The sequence below is a fragment of the Pantherophis guttatus genome, chromosome 1 (genome assembly GCF_059756535.1).
Source record: "Pantherophis guttatus breed Tessera chromosome 1, ASM5975653v1, whole genome shotgun sequence".
Lineage (NCBI taxonomy): Eukaryota > Metazoa > Chordata > Lepidosauria > Squamata > Colubridae > Pantherophis > Pantherophis guttatus.
This window is the reverse complement of record NC_142063.1, coordinates 288,609,023-288,630,688: the sequence shown is the minus strand read 5'-3', so window position 1 is coordinate 288,630,688 and position 21,666 is coordinate 288,609,023. Positions and strand designations below refer to the sequence as shown.

Here is a 21,666-nt window from a genome sequence, read left to right as displayed (position 1 = left end):
GGGTACCAAACTAGCTTTGTGCCCAAAGTGGGACTAGAACTCCCAGTCTCCTGGTTTCTAGGTTAGGGCTGTGACGACTCCTCCAAACTGAATCGCATCCACACTTAAATCCAACGTAACCTTACTATAAAGTAAATGCTAAGTAAAACCCAAAAAGCCACCGTCTCCTCCGGACACAACTGCTGCTGTTCTTACGGGACGGAATTCTGCCAAGCCTTGGCTCAGAAGCTCAAGGCCAAATGGCACGTTCAACACAGGTGGTTTACTTCGGTTTTACTTACTAAAAACGTCCCGGCCCCAAGAACACGCATTCTCTCCGCGTAAGGCTTTTACACACCCGAGACTCAAAGTTAAGCTTAAGAGTTGAGAGTTGAGTTAACCGCTCAAACCGACCGGTTCGCTCCGTTTGGGAAAAGCACCGGGAGATGCCGCCGCTTTGGCCCCGCCCAGGGAGAAGAATCCGGGCGGAGAAGCACCGCTGCTTCACGGAGCCTTCGGAAAGGAGGCCGCGGGCAAAACTTCTCCTCACGGCTGCGCTTCTCCCCGGCATTTCTGCACCACCGCCTCCTCCTCTCCTCCTCCACCGCCTCTGACGGCCAGAATATGGAGCCACCGGAGGCTGCCCCGACGGAGCGGCGCTGCGGGCTTCCCTCCACGACGCTGCTGCTGCTCGTCTACCTCAGCTACCTGCTGCTGGGCAGCGCCGCGTTCTGGGCGCTCGAGTCGCCCCTGGAACGTGACATGACGGACCTGCTCCTGAAGGAGAAGTGGGAGCTCCTGTTGAACTTCACTTGCTTGGAACGGGAGGCTCTGGAGCGACTCTCGGAGGTACCGGCGAAACTGAGGTGGCTGGGTGGTTGGGACGGGCTGGAAGGGAAAAGAGGTGAGGAGTCAGTCCGGGTAGTTTAACTTAAAAGGCGCTCCCTCCACGTGCAGCTGGAGGCAGCCTTTCTTTCACGTGTTCCCAGTTTTATCTATTCTGGCCGTGAATTCAGACTGGGGGATCAGCTGTTTGGTGGGAAGGGAAGGATCTTGGGAGGCACTGGTTTGCCTAATATAGAAATAAGGAGGAATTTTCTGACAGTGAGAGCAGTCAACAAATGGAACAGCTTTGCCTTCAGAAGTTGTGGGAGCTTCATCATTGGAAGCTTTCAAGAAGAGACGGAAGTGCCATCTAGAATAAGGGAGTTGGAAGGGACCTTGGAGGTCTTCTAGTCCAACCCCCTGCTTAGGCAGGAAACCCTACACCACTTCAAACAAATGGTTATCCAACATCTTCTTAAAAACTTCCAGTGTTGGAGCATTCACAACTTCTGGAGGCAAGTTGTTCCACTGATTAATTGTTCTGTCAGGAAATTTCTCCTTGGTTCTAAGTTGCTTCTCTCCTTGTCCTTGATTAGTTTCCACCCATTGCTTCTTGTCCTGCCTTCGGGTGCTTTGGAGAATAGCTTCTTTGTGGCAGCCCCTGAGATATTGGAACACTGCTATCATGTCTCCCCTAGTCCTTCTCTTCATTAAACTAGACATACCCAGTTCCTGCAATCGTTCTTCATATGTTTTAGCCTCCAGTCCATAATCATCTTTGTTGTTCTTCTCTGCACTCTTTCTAGAGTCTTTGTGAGAAATGATGTAGGGTCTCCTGCTTGGGGTGGGGCGGCTTTGGACTAGATGACCTACAAGGTCCTTTCCAACTCTTGTTATTCTGTTAATGTGATCCTATAAATGTTCTTTTCTTCCAGTAGATTAGAGTCATTAAGGAAGAAACTGAGGTTCCCAGACCTAGAGCCTTTGTCTAGAGCCCAAATCTAGAGTACAGTAGGAGATGAGAGATCCTTTTCAGAGCATGATAGATCTTTTTCTGAGAAGCTGTCCAATGTTGCTATCCAGTAGCTTTTGTTTGCCAATGCACTGACCTATAAAGCATCCAACTAAATTTCAGCACAGTGCATTGTGCAAACCCAGCATGTGTGTGATTATAATGGAACGTGTTAAAAGTGAATCCAGGCAACTCAGGTATGCGAGCAAACCATAGTTTACTTAGTAAGCACTTCCCAGAAGCATTACAATTGTATCAGCTTATCACTGAAGCAATCAGGCACTTGAAGGAAGAAAGCAGAATTAGATATTTCTTTCATTTCTTTAAAAGTGAAGTCTGTACTTTGCCCTAATACTTGGAATGGAAAGATTTTGCAGGACTGTTTCTTTATTTGACATTTCCTTAATTGTAAGTCTTAATCTGTTTTACAAGTTGAGTATGAGACAGATGGAAATACCACCAAATTCAGTGGAGTTTAGACTGGGGTAACTATGCACAGGATTGAAGTTACACCCCATAAATGTTGCAATGAGATTTTATGAGTGGTTGGTTGGTTGGTTGGTTTGGATTTCTGTGTTTCACTATGATTTAACAAGAGTTAAAAATAATATAGTAAAAAAGGGAAATTTATGACATAGGTGAGGTTACTAGACTAGGAAGCAGAAGAAAATGTAAGACATCCGGAAGGAAGGAAGGAAGGAAGGAAGGAAGGAAGGAAGGAAGGAAGGAAGGAAAAAGAAACTAATTCATTGCAAATAATTTTATTTATTCATTTGTTCTTATTTCAAATAAATTTCAAATTTATTTCAAATTTCAAGAGCACACAACAATTCTTTGCAGTTTATAAATAAAAAGACAATACATTTTTAAGAATAACATAGCTGACCATATATCAACTATAAACCAATTATAATTAAAAGAGGCTCCCTGGAAGAACAACTAAGTCTTTAAAAATTTCCTAAAAAATAAAAGGGCATACAAATCTCTGTAAAGCCAGCTTCAGGCTAAGGCCAAGTGGGCACTGGCTAAGACACTAAATTTGAAGAAGTTAAGAATTTTAACACTGAAAAAAACCCCCTTCTGAATAACAATGAAAGTGAAAAACAGTAGTGCAGTACTTCCTAAATCAGCATGCACACTCTAGGCGTAAATATAGGCAATCCTCGACTTACGACTACAATTCAGCCCAAATTTTCTGTTGCCAAGAGAGACATTTGTTAAGTGAATTTTGCCTCAGTTTATGACCTTTCTTGCCACTGTTGTTAAGTGAATCACTGCAGTTATTAAGTTAGTAACACGGTTGTTAGGTGGATCTGGCTTCCCCATTGACTTTGCTTATCGGAAGGTCTCAAAAGCTGATGACGTGACCCTGGGACACTGCAGCTGTCATAAATATGAGTCAGTTGCCAAGCATCTGAATTTTAATCACATGACCATGGGAATGCTGCAGCAGTCATAAGTATGAAAAACGGTCATAAGTTACTTTTTTCAGTGCTGTTACTTTGGTCCCTAAACGAATTTTTGTAAGTTGAGGACTACCTGTATAATTTTGCAGTGCAAAAAGATGAAAGTGTTCAAGCAAAGAAAAAAGAATTGTCTGTGGCTGAAAAACATAGGTGTAAAGCTTAAAATTAAGAAGAATAAAAGAAACAAGAGGTTGCCAGTTTGAAATTCCTAACAAATCAGAAGATGAGCCAAATCGTAGGGATGCCAGAATATGACTTTGGTTAGATGCCAAAATATCTAGAGCTACTCCTGAAGGGTAAAGGGCAGTAATTGCAAAAGATTAGGAGTTCTTCCTGGGGTCCTACAAGTTGACCTAGTTTAATCAATGGGACCTCAATTGTGCTTCCCTTGGTTGATGATGCCAGATGAGTGGACACTACTGAAGATAAGCAGTCCTTCAGAAATCTAGATTCCTATGCCATGAAGGACTTTGAAGAGGATTACAGCATTTTGAATTGCATCCAACCAATACAAAGCAGCAGGGTCTCAGGCACGTAACAGTGTTCCTGCCACAGTTCTCTCACCACTGCCTGGTTTGCCATATTTCTGGACCACCTGCAGCTTTCAGGGCAGGTGGCTAGGCATAAGTTACTGTCCCCGAAGGGCCTCCCGGACCAGGAAGAATGCAATTGGCTCATTAGAGGCCCTTGTGCAATGAATGATGTCTGGTCTTCAAGTAAGATATGTAAGTCCAAAAGAACCTTAGCTTGCACAAAGGTATCAAACAAGAGTCAGTGATGGAGTATCCCTAGATCTGAGGAGCCCAAATAGATACCACTTGATCTTATCAGGACTAAATCCAAGGATGTCTTCTTGAGGAAGGAACATACTACATCCTCCTTCAAGACTGAGGAGACTGCTGCATCAAAACCATTGCATGGCCCCAACCATAGGTCATAGGAACTGGATCTAGCAAACAGGTGTCCAAACTTATAGATTGGAGAATTCTGGCCCACACATATTTTGGACCGCAATTCTCATGATCTGGCTGTACAGTTTGGAGATATCACATTTGCCTACACTGCTCTTACTGTTATTTCTACTACTATTAACTAACTAAGAGTAGTGTGCCACTCTCTATGATTATATAATGAAATAAACCAGAAGTTTATTTTTATCCTGCCTAATTGGATTGTGTGTGAACACAATCTATCAAAGCTTTTAAAGCTTTTCCCTGGAAAAGATTATAGGTTGAGTGGTTTTTCTTTTTTGAAAACCATGGAATTATTGGTGAAAGATATATAACACTAGATTGTAGAGGCCAATGTTAAACTGAGGGTACGTTGTTCAATTTTACATGGGATTTCTTTATAGCACTGCATAAAATTTTAGTTTAGTTATTTGATTTGAAGCCATTTTTCCTGAATCATTGAACTGCAATGTCAAATTGGATGCCTCTGGATTTATTTGATCTCTTTTTTTCCAAATTGAACTGGAAAATTGAATCAATATGATTTTCTGAATCATCAAATCAGAAAGGCATAGATCCACATATCTCTTCTCCAGTATTTTTAATCCTTTTTAATGTTGCTGTATAGGCCACAGTGTCTGGGCTCCCATTAAGCCATCAACAAATCATAATAGAACTTGTTTATACCATGTGCTATGGCTACACCAATACCTAATCTTCACTGGCTCCAGTTTTATTTTTGTAATATGATAATAGCTATTAGAGGCTTGTTTTTCTGGTGTTAATTCCAGCTTATCTGGGTGTAAGCTGCTGGAGAGGATAAGTTCTGATCTTTTGGTTTCCTTCTTAGTTTTTTTTTTTTATGGTCTCTTTTGAATAGTGTATAAAAGCCATGAGTGGACATAGAGATAAACCATATTTATACAGCATTCAAAAGAAATTTTCTTAGTGTTACTGTATGACTTTGAAGCTATTGTAAATACCGGTACCGTATTAAGATATTTTCAGGTAGCCTTGACTCTTGGATTTCTCAAGTTTGTTATTGTCAATGTGAGAGAGATCTTGAGGTGTAATCTCTGTGATAAGAAGCAATTATCATTTATGGCCTTTTCTCTGTGCTCTTAAATATAAATTTAAGATTAATATTTATCTTATATATTGTTACCGGTATTTTATGTTTTTATAAGGTTAAGAAATCAGAATTTCACTTAGAAAAGGCAAAGGCCATTTGCCTTCAAAACAATAGCATGCCTGACTCACCCCATTCTCAACTTTAGGTATTTCTTTAAAAAAAACATTTGATTCAAATGTTATTTACAACATGCATTGTAGTCTCAGGAGGGGGAAAAAAATTTTTTCTTCGTCCAATGGGTTTATTCCTAGCCAGGTATGTGGGATTTCATCCTTAGCCATATTTGGCCTTCTGTTTGTCTTCATAACCATGTAAATGAAAAGGGATTATGATTACACTGCATATGTTGGCTGGGCTCCCTAAGTCATGTATGTACAGGTTCTGTTCTCTATCTCATATTTGGTTGAATGTAACTAAAGTTCCATTTTACATCTTATTATTCTTGATAAAGTGTAAGATTTGTTGCAGAAGGATTATTTTATTTTATTTATCAAATTTAGACAGTGCCCCCTTCTCACTATGCAAGTGACTGGGTGATTGAGATATAAACAATAAGTTCTAGTCCTGCCTTAGGTGTGAAAGCCAGCTGGATGCCTTTGGGTCTGTCAGATGTAAATGCCTTATTCTCCAATGTGTAAATAATGTATATATGGAACATCAGAGGTTAACTTATTCTTTGGACTTTAATGTATTCATAACTTACCACTCCCATTCCTAGCTCCACCCCTTGTATATATAAGGAGCCACCCTCACCATTCTCGTCGCTTCTACCTTGAATATTCAGTGAATATAGAATGCCTATCATAATTAAAAAGAAATATATTTAAAGCTTTAACTTCTATTATCTTTATTGAGTCTGATCCTGAAAATATTGCAACAAGCTGGTAGCAGAGGATGGTTTATTGACTCAATAAGTAATTAAAAATGTCCAAGAAAGATAGGCCCAACACCAGGGCCTACAGCAAAGAAATAGAAACTGATCAAGAGATGATCAACGAATCCACCAATGCGATTTCGAGAGAATCCGAAGAATACACCACTGAAGAAGAAGAACTAATGAGTGAAAATAATGACCAGAAAGAAATCGAAATAGAAAATAACGAACTCAGGTCAGAGATATTAAAGATACTAAAAAGCCAAAAGAATGATGAAAGTCTCATCGCGGACCTCCAGGAGATGCTGAAGAACAGCGGAGCAGCGAGAAAAAAAAACGTCATTAAAGAAAAACCCAAAGATCAAAAAATCGTAAGTGAGATGACTACTGAGAAAATAGTTGTTAAAAAGAAAAGATGTGATCCCGCGCGAAATTTTGAATGGCAGCCATCTTGGTTCCAACGAACTTTAAAAGAGAATGGAGCAGAACCAATCAAAACGCTCAGTTCAAAATTTCTGGCGCGAAAAACACTATCAGACGAAGAAAGTGAGAAAGAAGTCTCAAACTCTTCAGATGATCCAAAATCAGAAAGTGAAGACGATTTAACAAAATCTCAAGTAAAATCAGCAATGAAAATGCTTTTTGCTGCTTTTGGGCCAAGACTGAAAATTACCAAGACATCTACGAAGAAGCAAGAAATCAAACCGGCGACTCAAGACCTGCACGCTCCCATCCTGACTTCGAAAGCGACGACGCCCGAACCCAGAGAGCCATGCCGATTTCGCCCTACACCACAGACAAAATCGAATACCAACGCACACAAAAAGAAGAAAAGAACCGTCACCACCACCAGAGCCCCAAAAACCGAGCCAGAGACCGACTCATCTGAGGAGGAGCGGATCGAGAGAGCTGAAAGGGAGAGAACCTTCCACGACGCCACCAAAGAAGAAATGAACAACGCGCATGTGCGAAACTACGTAGACGACCCAGAAGGACTTGAACTGGCCAGAGAACCGCGCAGACTCATTGCAAGCATCCCAATGCCGTTCTGTAATTTCCTGCACTTGAGAGATCACGGACTGCCCCAGGTTGTAAGTAATGGACAGAATAATGTAGGTAACTTACCCAGTGACTTCCCAAAACTTAGAATTGATGGCATTAATTTACAAGAGTGGTACCAACAGCTTCAGGTTATTTTCATGAAAGAAAATTTACTATTCTTTATAACTAGCCCTCCAAGAAGACCTTGGACTTTAAAAATAGATTGTTTACATCATAGAGCATTTTTCATAATAATATCTAGCGTGTCTCCTGCAATGTATCATAGCATCAAACCAAACCTAACTGTATCAGAAATAATTCAATGCATGTTTAATCTATTTCACAGCGATAGCGTAGCTACAACCACAAGAATGTCTAAGGATTTCTTTTCCTCTAGAGTAAAACCAGGGGTTTCTATAAGTGAGCATTTGATAAATCTAAACAAAATAAGAGCTGAGCTACAATTGAGGGGGGAAGTGATTTCAGACCAAACAATGAAAAGTGTTATTATCAATTCACTTGATCCATCATGGGATAGCTTTATGTCACACTTAGATACCATTAATTTGGGATATTTATCCATAGAAAGTCTATCTAACAAATTGATAGCAGAAGACAATTCAAGAAAAAATCGATCCAGTAACCAAACAGACCACAAACCCTTTAGGAAAGTAGTCTTTCAAGATAAACATAATGAGGCCTTTAGATGCTACAATTGTGGATCCAGGGAACATAGTAGAAGAGACTGCCCCAAAGTCTCAAGAGAGAGACATAGAACAGAATATAGGAGCAAATATAATTACAGACAATCTTCCACAGATAGACACAAATATAGAAGCCCACCAAATTACAAAGAAGGTAGAGGGGGTAGAGAAAATTCAAAAGAGAGGAAATCTGGGTCACTGAATGGGCTAAATAAACAAGACAGCAACAGAACACAGCAGGATGAGAATAACAATTGGCTTATTGATTCTGGTGCAACAAATCACACCACCAACAACAAAAGTATATTATCTTCATTTATAGAAGATAAGTTTGTGATAAAGGTAGCTAATCAAGAAAAGGTTCAAGTACTAGGCAAAGGAAATGTGACCTTGCCTGGTCTAGGGAAAATAGAGGGGGTATTATTAATCCCAGAAATACCTCACAACATACTAAGTGCCATAAAATTAAGCAGAGAATCTGATATCAATATAGTTTTCTCAAAGGGGAAAGCAACTATAGAAAAGAACAAAACAAATGTAGGTACTGTAATGATAAAAGGAGGTCTACCCTATCTGATAACTATAGAAAGATGTTTACATAACATTGATTCAAATATGGAAGATTGTATTGAAGCAGATGATGAAAATGTCAGTAACAGTGACAATGATGAGTGTAGAATAACTCATGATCACAAAAATACATACAAAGAAAAGAAACCAAAAATAGGTAAACCAATTCATGATGAGTGTGCTCACATCTTACACAGGAAGTTAGGACATGCAAGCTTTCCTGTAGTACAAAAAATGACTGAACACGCAGAAGGTGTCAAAATAAAAAATTGTGAAAATTATTTGGAATGCTCAGTATGTAAGTCCACCAAACTAAAAACCAGTCCCAGACCAAAAAAATCTAACAGATCAACTAACAGTATTTTTGATTTGGTACACATGGACTTAGTTGGTCCATTAAGTCCCTCAATTACCTATAGAAAACGTTACTTCCTAACAATAGTGGATGACTACAGCCGATATGGTTTTGTTTACACATTAAAGCACAAGGATGAAACATTTCAGAAATTTAAGGAATTCTACAAACGTATAGAAACACAACATAATATCAGAATAAAGCAAATTATGACAGATAGGGGATGTGAGTTCATGTCTAAAGAATTCTCCCAATGGTTAAAGGATAGAGGAATGTTACATTTCACGTCCAATCCTTTTTCTGCATTTCAAAATGGAGTTGCAGAGAGGAAAAATTCCACACTACAAACCATGATTAGGTGCACATTAGAGGATGCTGGTTTAGGCAAACAATTTTGGTCAGAGGCATTACATTATTCGAATTACACTCAAAATAGAACCTGGTCCAGTATTGTGAATAAGACACCATATGAGGTGATGTACAATAGAAAACCCAAATTATCACACATGCACATATTTGGAGTCACTGCAGACGTACACATACCTAAACAATTGAGGAGAAAGGGAGAAAACGTATCCAGGAGATTAAGATTCATGGGATACGAAACTGGAACCAAAGGGTACAGATTTATTGATAGTAATAACAAATTTATAGTATCCAGAACAGCTGTGTTCCATGAACAGGCCAATTGGTCAAAATTGCACCTTAATGAAATATTTCCTAATAAATGTAAAGATACGATATCTTGCGAGGAAGGAACAACAGAAAATCAAAATATTAACAAAAGTAAGAACAAAACCAAAACTTGGACTAATAGTCAGCACAAAATAAAGACAGACACATTAACAAAAAAGGAAGCTAGATATTTGCATGATAACCATAGCAAGCCTGAAAGAACTATTAGAAACAATAGAAACCAAATACCAAATAAATACAAAGATTACATAATGCATATGAATGGAGAACAAATAACACCTAATACATATGAAGAAGTATTGAAACTTCCACATGAAGAAAGAGAAAAATGGGAACTAGCTATGGAAAAAGAGATGGAAAGTTTACAAGGATTAAATGTATTCACACCTGCGATCGCACCTAAGGATAAAACAATTATAGGTACCAGGTGGATTTATAAAATTAAGAACTTAGAAGGAGGCAATACCTTATACAAGGCTAGACTAGTTGCACAAGGCTATGCACAAAAATACCCAGAAGACTATACTGATACATATTCACCCACAGTGAGAACAGAGAGTGTCAAAACAGCCCTTGTAGTAGCATCTGCACTCAATCTGGACGTATTCCAATATGACATACAGACCGCATACTTACATGCAAAATTAGATAAGGAAATATATGTAAGAGCACCACACAGTCAATACACTAATAAGAACGAAATTTGGTTATTAAATAAGAGTCTGTACGGATTAAAGCAATCCGGCAAAAGATGGTACGATTGCTTGGTAAAAGTACTTAAGACCATGGATTTCAACGCCACCACTGCTGATAACTGTTTCTTTGTAAAAAAGAGTAATGATCATATTGAATTTGTATTAATTTACGTGGACGATATTTTATACATTGGAAAGCATAAAGAGAGCAGGGAAATCTTTGTAAATAAGTTAAATGAACACTTCTCACTGAAATCTCTGGGTAAAGTGAATAAATACCTTGGTGTGCAAATTAACAAAACTAAAAGGGGATTCAAACTTACACAGAAAGATAAAATCATCGAACTCCTAAACAAATGTAACTTAAATAATGCTAAAACCTGTGACACCCCTATGCAAACTGATTTTCTTAGAAACACTGATGAATCTTCCCCTGAGTTTAAAGACAACACATTTTACAGATCAGTTATAGGTTCACTCCTTTATATATCTAATTGGACTAGGCCAGATATTGCATTACCTCTCAATCTATTGTCAAGATATGTTAGTAAACCAACCTTGTATCATTGGGAAGCTGTCAAAAGAATTCTAAGATATCTGAAGGGTACATTAGATTTTTGTTTAATGTTGGAACCCAATAATGACAGAGAACCAAAAATTACTTGTTATGCTGATGCAGATTGGGCTGGTGATACATCATGCAGAAAGAGTACTTCTGGTTATGTTTTTCTATTGAATGATTGTCCAGTTTACTGGTATACTGGTAAACAAGAACTAGTAGCCACTTCTACTACAGAAGCGGAATATGTTTGTTTGTCCAAAGCTGCAAATAACCTTGTATGGTTCAATGATCTGATCACTGATGTTTGGAAGAAACCCACCTTACCATTTATTATGCATGAAGACAATAAAGCGGCCATTGAAATATCCAGATCCGATGCAATTGGACAAAGGTCCAGGCATATTGATATAAAGTTTAAGCATGTGAGACAACTGTCTCAAGACGGATTCATTAAAGCAATACATTGCGATACTTCTGAACAATTAGCTGACATATTAACAAAACCCTTACCTTCTAAACAACACAAATATTTAACTTCTAAATTATATGTATTATATTGTCCTGAATCAGAATGTAATTGGTGTTGTGTAACGAACCGGCATTTAGAGGGGGATTTGTCAGATGTAAATGCCTTATTCTCCAATGTGTAAATAATGTATATATGGAACATCAGAGGTTAACTTATTCTTTGGACTTTAATGTATTCATAACTTACCACTCCCATTCCTAGCTCCACCCCTTGTATATATAAGGAGCCACCCTCACCATTCTCGTCGCTTCTACCTTGAATATTCAGTGAATATAGAATGCCTATCATAATTAAAAAGAAATATATTTAAAGCTTTAACTTCTATTATCTTTATTGAGTCTGATCCTGAAAATATTGCAACAGGGTCAGTCACTCTCTCTCAGTTTAACCCATCTCACAGGCCTGTTGTAGGGAAAATAGGAAGAGGAAGGAGTATTGTGTGTTTGCCATCTTGAATTGTTTATAAAAATAATGAGGGATATAAATATAAAATATAAAAACAGGGCTAAAATACTAACTTGACAAAAGATGGTCGCATAAAGGAATGAAACAGTTCTAACTGAAGAAATTTTGTGAGTTTTTTATATTAAGTAGCAGGTGTTCCAGAGTGCAAGTCATTCATAGTTATCACTACAGAGATTGGAAAGAGATAGAAGCATTCAGTTGCAATATATGTAAGACTAACCTGGAAAAATAGCATGTAAGGAATACATGAAAGTGTTCATTTCAGGTTTCCATGTACCTGATTGTTTTAGACAACTTCATGTTTGTTTATGTTTGAAAGGTGGCGATAAATTGGTAGGTAGTTTAGAGATCATCTATCCTTTGGTTGCAGCAACTCTTGACAGGTGACCATCCTGCCATTGTGAGATGATCTGTATCAAAGGAGAACTCACTATTTCATTTGGCTCTCAAGTGCATCTCCTGGATGGAAACTAATCAGGAATGAAAGCAAATCAAGGACAGAAGCAACCTAGAACTAAGGAGAGATTTCCTGACAATTAGAACAATTAATCAGTGGAACAACTTGCCTCCAGAAATTATGAATGTTCCAACACTGGAAGTTTTTAAGGAGAGATTGGACAACCATTTGTTGTGAGATGGAATCGGGTTTCCTGCTTGAGCAGTGGGTTAGATGGCGTGATGGCGAACCTATGGCATGCTTGCCACAGGTGGCACGCTGAGCCATATTGGTGGGCATGCGAGCGTTGCCCCAGCTCAGCTATGGTGCGCATGCGCTAGCCAGCCAGCTGATTTTTGGGCCTTCTGGGCCCACCGGAAGTCGGGAAACGGGCAGTTTCCGGCCTCTGGAAGGCCTCCAGAAGAGTGGAAAAGGCCGTTTTTGCCCTCCCCAGGCTCCAAGAAAGCCTCTGGAGCCTGAGGAGGGCAAAAAATAGGCCTACGGGAGTCATCGTGCCATCGCGTGCCAAAAATGGGGGGAGCGCAGGGGGGGTCACGTGCACATGCATGGGGGGCAGGGCGCATTGAATTATGGGTGTGGGCACACGTGCGTGCAACACCCCCCCCGCTCCCGGTGCTTTTGGCACGCGATGGCAAAAAGGTTAGCCATCACTGGACTAGAAGATCTCCAAGATCCCTTTCAACTCTGTTAATCTGTTATTCCTCTTTCCAATTTTTGCAGCTTGGTTTTTCTCAAATTAGTCTAATCCATTATCCACTGTGCCTTGATATAGAATCATATCGGAAATTCTTATTTGTGTTGTTCCTAAATATTGTCAGTATTATTGTAAAACTACTGAAACTCTTTCATATCATTCATGTATTTAGTGTAATGTCTATGGAATAAAAGTCGTATTCTTGATGGCCATCCTGTGTGACTATTTAGATAGAAAGGGCTGGAATTCCACAAGCCAGTAATGGAAATTGGGGACAATTGAATGATCCACATTATCAATAACTATCAGATATTCTAACAAATCACAACTGGTCTTCCAATTTGTACAGTAAAATATCCACTTGCTCCTGTGCAGTTGCATATCTTTAAAGTCACGATACTAGTTAACAAGTTTGTATTAAGCCAGCTCTGTCCCAGTCACCAGGGAGTCCCAACAGGGAATTAATTTAGTGGCTAAATTAATTCTAGCCCTTTTGTTTATTATATTTATATTTCAATGGAACTTAAGAGAGTCTAGTATACTGTTTTCTTACTTTACCCCATTTTTATCCCTATAACAACCCTTGGAGTTAGATGTAGGTGACAGGTCTAAGCTCTTTGTCTTTTTGTGTTAGTAAAGGATAAGTGAATCAAAAAGAAGAAGTCTTCTTGATGTCCTAATACATCTTTGCAAAATAACCTTCCTTTATCAGGCATGTTTTTATCTTTATGGAGAACATAAATGCTGCATTTAAAACTTAGGTGGCATGAGGGCTGCATTTCTTTGGAAGAAAATATCTGGTTTCTACCAGCCCAATCATTAATTAAGATCATAGGCGATATCCCTTTCTGAAGATTTTTCGAAGGAGAAGACCATTCTGGTCAGGGCCTCATTTCTTAATCTGCTAATTAAGGGATTTCCCCTTATCAGCACATTGTAATTACTTTTTAACTCTGATTTCAGTGGTTCATTCTTCTTCTTTTTTTATCTTTTATTTTCTGTATATGCTGCCTTCGAATCTGTTTCTCTGAGGGATGGGCAATATGGAATACTTTAAAATAAAGTCCATTTTCTTAAGGGTTAGTTGTCCTTCAAAGTTATAATTTCTTATTTTCATTGTTACAAAATTATATAGCAGGGATTCTGCTAAATCTTTAAAGGAGGATTGGGGCAAGATAAATAAATTCCTGTCAAGCCAGCTAAACATAGAAGATGAACTAATTTACAAAGGAAACTACATGCTTTGATTCAGAATGAAGTTTTTGTTCAGTGGAACTTATTTCAGAATAGAAATGCAATTTTGGACTATCTTGTGGACGGAAATCCTCATCCATGACTTCTCTTTTTTTAATCTTTTTCACAGACTATCATCCAAGCCTACAAGAGTGGACTTTATCTTAAAGGAAATACAAGTCTGGGCAGATGGGACTTTGTCGGCTCCTTCTTTTTCTCTGTTTCTACAGTAACAACCATCGGTAGGAGTCATGGAATACTAGTTTGGAGAAAATGATGTCAAATAATTATAGCACCAAATTAAGCCTTTTTTATCCCATTCCATAGCAGAGTGGTACAACTGAAGAAGAAAAGTTGGGGTGTGTCTTAGAATACTCCTGTAGTCTTTCTCCTGCTGCTTTGTTTTGCATTTGACGGAAAATTTAGTAAAATGCCTGATAATTCACAAATCCACAAATAATCTCTGGTCAGAATAAAGCAGATGTGACACTAAAGACATCTTTGCTTTAAACTGCACATTTTAGCCATGTTCGTAGCATCAATAGAATGATCCACATAGTACCAGCAGGGGGCAGTAAAGATTTCACTCAAAGCAAATGCCAGATATAGATGAGTTTCGCAGGACTACAACCCCAGTAATTAGGAACATGCACCAAATGATACCAAAAGTTGTTTGAATCCATTTCTTTTTTGTAATAACTTTTAAAGAAAGTAACTTGCTAAAGGATCTTGGCCATGAGACTTTACAATCCGAGCCTACAGGGAGTGGCCTAGATCAGGGGTCCTCAACCCACAGATCTTGGACCAGCCCACAGCATGCTAGCAACCAGGCAGCACAATCAAGCAAACCCCCATCCGCAGGATGCAGGCAACATACAAAACCACATCCCCTCCAATCCGCAGAAAAACTTTTCTCCATGGCTGGGGTGGGGGGCATTGGCCTAGATAGAGAAAAATGTGCTGCTCACACTCAGATCCTTGATTGTGGTTATTTAATCTTTGCTCATGGCCTTGGACTTCTTTAGAACCCATGGGGTAAAATCTTAATTCATAAATTAAAAGGCCAGTTCTGTTTATAAGCAAAGTGCTTTCATCTGTGGGTTCTCTTGGGCACTCTGTCTCCTTTGAATACATGAATAGCGTGAACATGGGCTACAGAGGACAAACCATTCACCAAAGGCATGTCTTAGGTTGGTAAGGCATTCCTATCTTTGTGTCATATTACTCTGTCCTTTTTTTCTGTTTGGATGTAAATACAGGCACACACATACAAACAGGTTCTCTGATTGTGAACAGCATAAGTCATGTATATCAGGCTACAGGTATCTAATGAGGTATATACAGTGGTGGGTTGCTACCGGTTCACACCGGTTCAGGAGAACCGGTAGTGGTAATTTTGGCTGGTTCACCGAACCGCTAGTAATCGCTGGCTGGCCACACCCCCGAAGCAGTCCCCGCTTGCTCGCCCCGGCCGCCCGATGCTCACCCTGCCCCCTCCACCCAGTCTCTCCTCACTTATACCGTGTGGGTCCTCACTTGCAGCTTGCCTGCCTGAAGCACTGCACCCCAACTGAGCAGCCCTGATCTGCCTGCCAGTTAAGCCTTCAAGTCACGGTCTACCTAGCTGGCCCTGCCTCCCTTCCCCGGTCCCAGCCTGCCTCCCCCACTCCCTTTCCCGCAGCCTGTAGCCCTGCCATGCTTCCCTGCCTTCCACGCGGCCTTCCCTGTGGCCAGCTTGCGAAGGCAGGCAAGTGGGCCTGGCCACGGGGACCGCCGGGAAGGCAGGCAAGCATGGCAGGGCCACCTGGCTGCGGGGAAGAGAGCTAGCAGCTTACTCCTTTCCCTGAAGCCCTGCCATGCTTGCCTGTCTTCCATGCTGCCTTCCCGATGTCCCGGTGGCCAGCTTGCAAAGTCAGGCAAACAGAAGGCCACGTGGAAGGCAGGCAAGCATGGCAGGGCTTGTCCCTCTCCCTATGTTGTAAACGGAAAAATGGATCTGTACCCAGACTTGCCTGTGTTCTCATGGTAATGTCTATGTCTACCTACAAAGATCTATTTTAAGATGTGTGAATTGAGCCTCAAAGGCATATTGTACAGCAGGTTTTAAATTGCAAAAAATCAGCAGCATGCATAGCATTTTAACACTTGGCTGTGTACTTAATGAGTCACAAGATGGCAGTGTTATCTTACTCTGCAGCTGCCTTCTGCCTAAATAGGCACTTAATGATAAATCATCATTTAAGCAGCACATTTGTCTCAAATAAGACTAAATTAGAGACTTGAGGCATATCAGGGGCCATATTCCATGCTTCTCCAAATTAATGCTTTTCCACAATTGCATGGGGATATATGCAGAAAACACTTTTTCCCCTGAAAACTTGAGGAGTATATAAACTAAAAGCTGTTATTACAGCTATTCCAGTGTTTTAAAAATCTATCAACTCCCAATTAAGCACACAAATCCTTAAAGAGGTTAGCAGCAATCATTTTTCAAGCATTTGAAGGGAAATTTTAAATAAAGACATTTGGAAAATGAGAACATTTAATTGTATCCAGTTCACCTCTGAGAGAAGAGGTGTGGCATCTGGAGTCCTCTGAAAAATTATCATCCAATTAAATGTTTATACTATAAGAGAAAATAGGAATTATTACATGCATTGGGATTCAGCAGCTTAAATTAATGAATTTAATTAACAAATTGCATTTAGCTTTGATTGTGTCCCTGCCAATTCCATTGTTCTGGTCCCAACCACTTATTGGAGTAACACATCATAGTTAAAACTCTGAATAATGCTTGGCCCTACATAAGATTACAGATTTTATAGATTCCTAATTTGGGGGCTGAAGCAATGCCTGGTTTCCTGTACTGCCAAGCCCCTTCCCTGAAGCACAGTCCAAACCAAAATAGAGGAGAAAGAGATTAGAAAGCTGCTAAATCTTTTCCATATTCCTACTTCCAGGGAACAGCTAAAAACACATCAACTGTGCCTAACCTTGATTTCAGATTGGTAAAGATTGGATGCAGAACTACTACTTATGACCGTAATTGAATCTGCAATTACAATAAGTTGGGATGCTTGAAAAGCAGCGCATCATGTGGCTGACCTGATTTTTACAAACCTTTTTTTCTTTTTTGAGGCAGTTGTTAAGTGAACATAGCAGTCTTAAAGTAAATGCCGCAGTTATTAAGCAAACCCATTGTTTGCTATGAGTCATTTTTATCAGAAACAAGAAATAAACCAGGGGTGTCAAACTCAAGGCCCAGGGACTGGATCCAGCCTGCGGGGTACTTAAATCTGGCCTGTGGGGCTGCCATGGAAACAGCGGAGGCCTGGCCTGTGGTGCTTCTGCCAGTGAAAACGGCCTCCTGAGCTCCGTTTTTGGCTGCCACAGCCTCCTGCAACCCTCTGCCAGTGAAAACAGAGCTCAGGAGCCCGTTTTCACTGGCAGAGCGCTCAGGCCACCACAGGCGCCCCTGACATGTGTGATGTTGAGCTGGCCGTGCTCACCCCCGGCCCTCAGCAATCAAACACAACCGTGATGCGGCCCTCAATGAAATCAAGTTTGACACCCCTGAAGTAAACACTGATTTTTCAGAAAAAATGTGAATTGTGGCCATGTGGCTGCGGGACACTGCGAATAGCTGTAAATGTGGGCTGGTGTTGAACTGAGATGATATACATGTAAAACCAGAAAAACCAAACAATTCCCCGATGATAAAAATTGTGGGTGCCCTGTCAAGTACAGGGAGTGTAAAATAAGAGACGGCAAAGTCCAAAGATATCCCCCCCCACCGCCAAACCTGCTACTAGAGCTTACAACTGAGAATTGCAGTTAGTTTATGGTTTTCAGATTTGGTAGTCGGATTAAAGTGTTTACTTGTCTGGGTCAGACTTGCTGACTTCCCTGAAGTTTGAGATATCAAGAAATCGCATTTAAGTTCCTGGAAACTTAGATACTCTCAACTATGTATCTTCTACTCAGCAGGATCCCTTGAAACCAGGGCTAGGATGGGATGCTAAGCTGCTGATAAAAAAAATGTCACTCTTTGTCTCTGAATTTTTTTGCTTGAGCCAGTTCAAAGAGAAGAATGGCAACAGGATATTAGGATCATCCTTTCAGCCAGATTTTTAAAACTAAGATTTTGAAAATGCAAAGCAAGGGTGCACTTGAGTACGAATTTCATAAGCTTCATGTACCCAGGCATCTTTGTGAGAAATACTTGCTGAGTGTCTGTTGAAGGTGAATCCAAGGGTTAGAACCACTTTCTGCATTGGAATTATCAAAGACTGAGCATCCCTATTCCTTCTTTGTTGAGACATTAATAAAATTGGAAAGAAACATTAAACAGAAGGAAAGTGCCTGACTCTTCCCAGGTGTTTCATGAAAGTCTTGGTAAAAAAATCTGTTTGGGAGCATGCACTTGAAAGAAAGATTGGATCGTAATATATATAAAATGATGTTTCAGATTTGGGCCTGACGCAGCTATTATCACTTTGAAGACACTAGATGGCAGCACAGGATCAATGGGAATGCTTAGTATTTAGTCATTAGTGTTCCAGGAATCAAATCTATAATCATACACCGTCTTTCCTACATCTGCTGATTTTGAAGAGTTTCCTGAAGAAAAAGCATAAAGCTCTTCCTGCTGATTACCATTGATACAATTATTCTCCAGTTCAAATTTTAGATTTATGAAGGAAATTATTTTTAATTTTGGGGTGCAATGTAACAACTCTCGTTGGGACATGATTTTCAATCAGTTCAGTGAACTATAATTTGTATTCATAATTAAATTAAAGTTTATCATACAATGTGTGACAAAATAATATAGCAAATTTTAATCTGCCAAATTAGTGTAATGCAAAAGAGGTGGGCTGGGTGTAGTGTTTTAGACTGAGAACTAAGGGTGGGGGTTTTTTTGCAAAATTTGGGAATTATTCCAAGAATTCTGCAATTTTTTCAGAAATAAACCAGTAGATATCTTTTAAGTTATTTTACCTTCCTCTACATTTTCACAGCCATATCAAGTTGGGGTAGGGGGAGAGAAACAGGAAACTAGCTAATAAAAGGAGTAGTACATGGGCTACTCCTAAACTGTTTGTCACTCTCTATAACAGTGATGGCTAACCTTTTTGTCACCGTGTGCTGAAACTGGAGCGTGCACGCCAGAGTGCCGGAAGCCAGAAGAGAGCAGCTGGTCAGTGAATGTGCGCACGGTGGCCAGCTGGTCTTCCGGGTTCTGACACGCACATGCACACCAGACAGCTGCTCTCTTCCAGGTTCCGGTGTGCACATGCGCGCCAGACAGCTGACTGCTGTGCATGCACATGACAGAACCCAGAAGAGAGCTGGCAATGGCGGGTGTGCCCACAGAAAGGGCTCTGCATGCCACCTCTGGCACACGTGCCATGGGTTCGCCATCACGGCTCTAATGTGCTTGGTATGTCCTGTCAACAGAAATGACATATGCATTCTTTCTAACAAACTGATCAAAGAAGTAATCACTGAATCTATTTCAAGAGGTATTCTTTTCTGATACGTGTGTGTATTAGGGCCACCGCATCTGGGCTGCCCAAAAAATTGAATGACCACTAGATGGACACAAAGAAATACTGAATGTTAGGAGGATTTTTTTTTTTGTTTGTTTGTTTTGCTCTACTTGTCACCTTACAGCTCAGATATGATAGCTTTAATGCATACAAACACCATGGTTCTCTGGAACATTTTATGGGCCTGTAACTCATCCCACGGCATTATATAATCTTTATTCCTTGTTGACTTACAAAACATTGTTGCATTATTCAATTGCAATCTGTTCTTAAACATTAGAAATACTTGGAACTGAGTTGAAGAGACATTTTAGAACTATCTGCTGAGATTAGCTATGCTTGCACCAGCAATAGCAGAAACCAGAATTGGTATTGTGTAAAGATGGGAGAAAGGATAAGATCATTCTTCTAAGACTGCTTATAGCATTTGGTTTAGTGAGTGATTAGGAAAAGACCAGTCAGATGAAAAATTCTAGGATACAATACATTGTGGCTTAGTTCACATAACAGATTAAGCCCAAAATAAACTACGTTAGAGCTTTTTGATTGCTGGGTGAACATATAAATTTATTAAATAAAATAAACCTTTGTAAAATAAGAATAGTGACTTAATGCAGTATTTCTTAAAATTTTCAAGACCAAACAATACTAATTTGTACATTTTGTAAAAAAAAATACCGTAAGGAACTTGAATGACTGTTCCTTTAAAAAGGAAATAAAAGTAATATTGAAATAAAACCTCTTTAAATAATATTTAAAGTGTATTTTCCCTTACATTTAATATATTAATTAAAAATCTTAATGGGATGCATGAACTAGAATATGATTATTTCATAAATGTTGGCAGTGACATTGTTAAGCAAACTTAAGCTTCATGTTACCCTCTATTTCAGAATGGGTCCTTGGCTGCAGTAAGTATGTCAACTGTACTTCTAATCCATTTTTCACAAAGAGATTCTGAAGAAGATAGTAAAGCCTATAGTGACTTTGAAGGTACTTGCAGAATATCTTAGAGCTGTTCAAGAAATGTTGGTGTACCTTGGAAGATAGCTTAAAATTAGTTTAGTGTGTTCTGCAGACCCAGTCAATTATAGTATATATGTGATAAACTTCTGTTAAACCATGGTTTAGTATATATGAATCTAGTTTGTGACTTGGCTTAGTTTTAAAAAAATGGTTCTTTCGTATGCTCTGCTCTCTGTCATATTTGAACATGTTCAAACATTAATCTTACCTACATAGCCTCTTTTTTCAACTTTTTCAAAGTTATACATCAGAAGCAAAAATGCCAACTCATACAGTAGTTGGCTTATATTTGTCTTGCAAATCGACCACGACCACTTTGTAGATTCAGTCTTCCCCGATAAACAACTTATTCTTTCAGAATCAGCTGACACCATGCGTTAACTTTATGGAACAATAGGCTGTTAAAACAAGGAGTCCAAAATACCATATTGAATACTTCATTGATCAAATTGGAAAAGCTTTCAGTTACTCAGTTGTGTAACTAGGGTTTATGTAATTGACTAGAAAGATGTTTTTTTTGCATCCCTTCGTAGTGCTAAAGATCACTTTTCAATTCTTTTGTTTAGATTTTGTTTTGCTCACTATATATCTGAATTCACAGTTATTTCCAAGTTCATCATGCCACAAGCTTCCCATTCCATGATCATAATTCAACCAGTCTTGCAGAATGAAAATTGGATCACTCTTGATAACAAAGGCAAATAATTGATCACAAAAGGAAAATATTTGAAGTAGGGCAGACTGTGACAATTACATTTGAGCTGGTCGTGGAGAAAATCCAAAGGTAGAATAACTGCTTTTTCTAAAATAATGTACAGCTTCTGGTGGCAGAACAGAAAGGAAGATATC

At 39.4% G+C, this 21,666-nt stretch overlaps 1 protein-coding gene across 1 annotated transcript in view; it reads left to right on the top strand.

The window, feature by feature from the left end:
• Nucleotides 1-433: 433 nt before the first annotated feature.
• Nucleotides 434-21,666, top strand: part of KCNK17 (potassium two pore domain channel subfamily K member 17) — a 33,183-nt gene continuing 11,950 nt past the window's right edge. Inside the window, exons 1-2 of the mRNA XM_034428019.2 lie at nucleotides 434-828; nucleotides 14,370-14,481. Of these exons, the coding sequence (XP_034283910.2) occupies nucleotides 604-828; nucleotides 14,370-14,481 (337 nt within the window). The 5' untranslated portion in view covers nucleotides 434-603. The remainder of the gene's footprint in view (nucleotides 829-14,369; nucleotides 14,482-21,666) is intronic.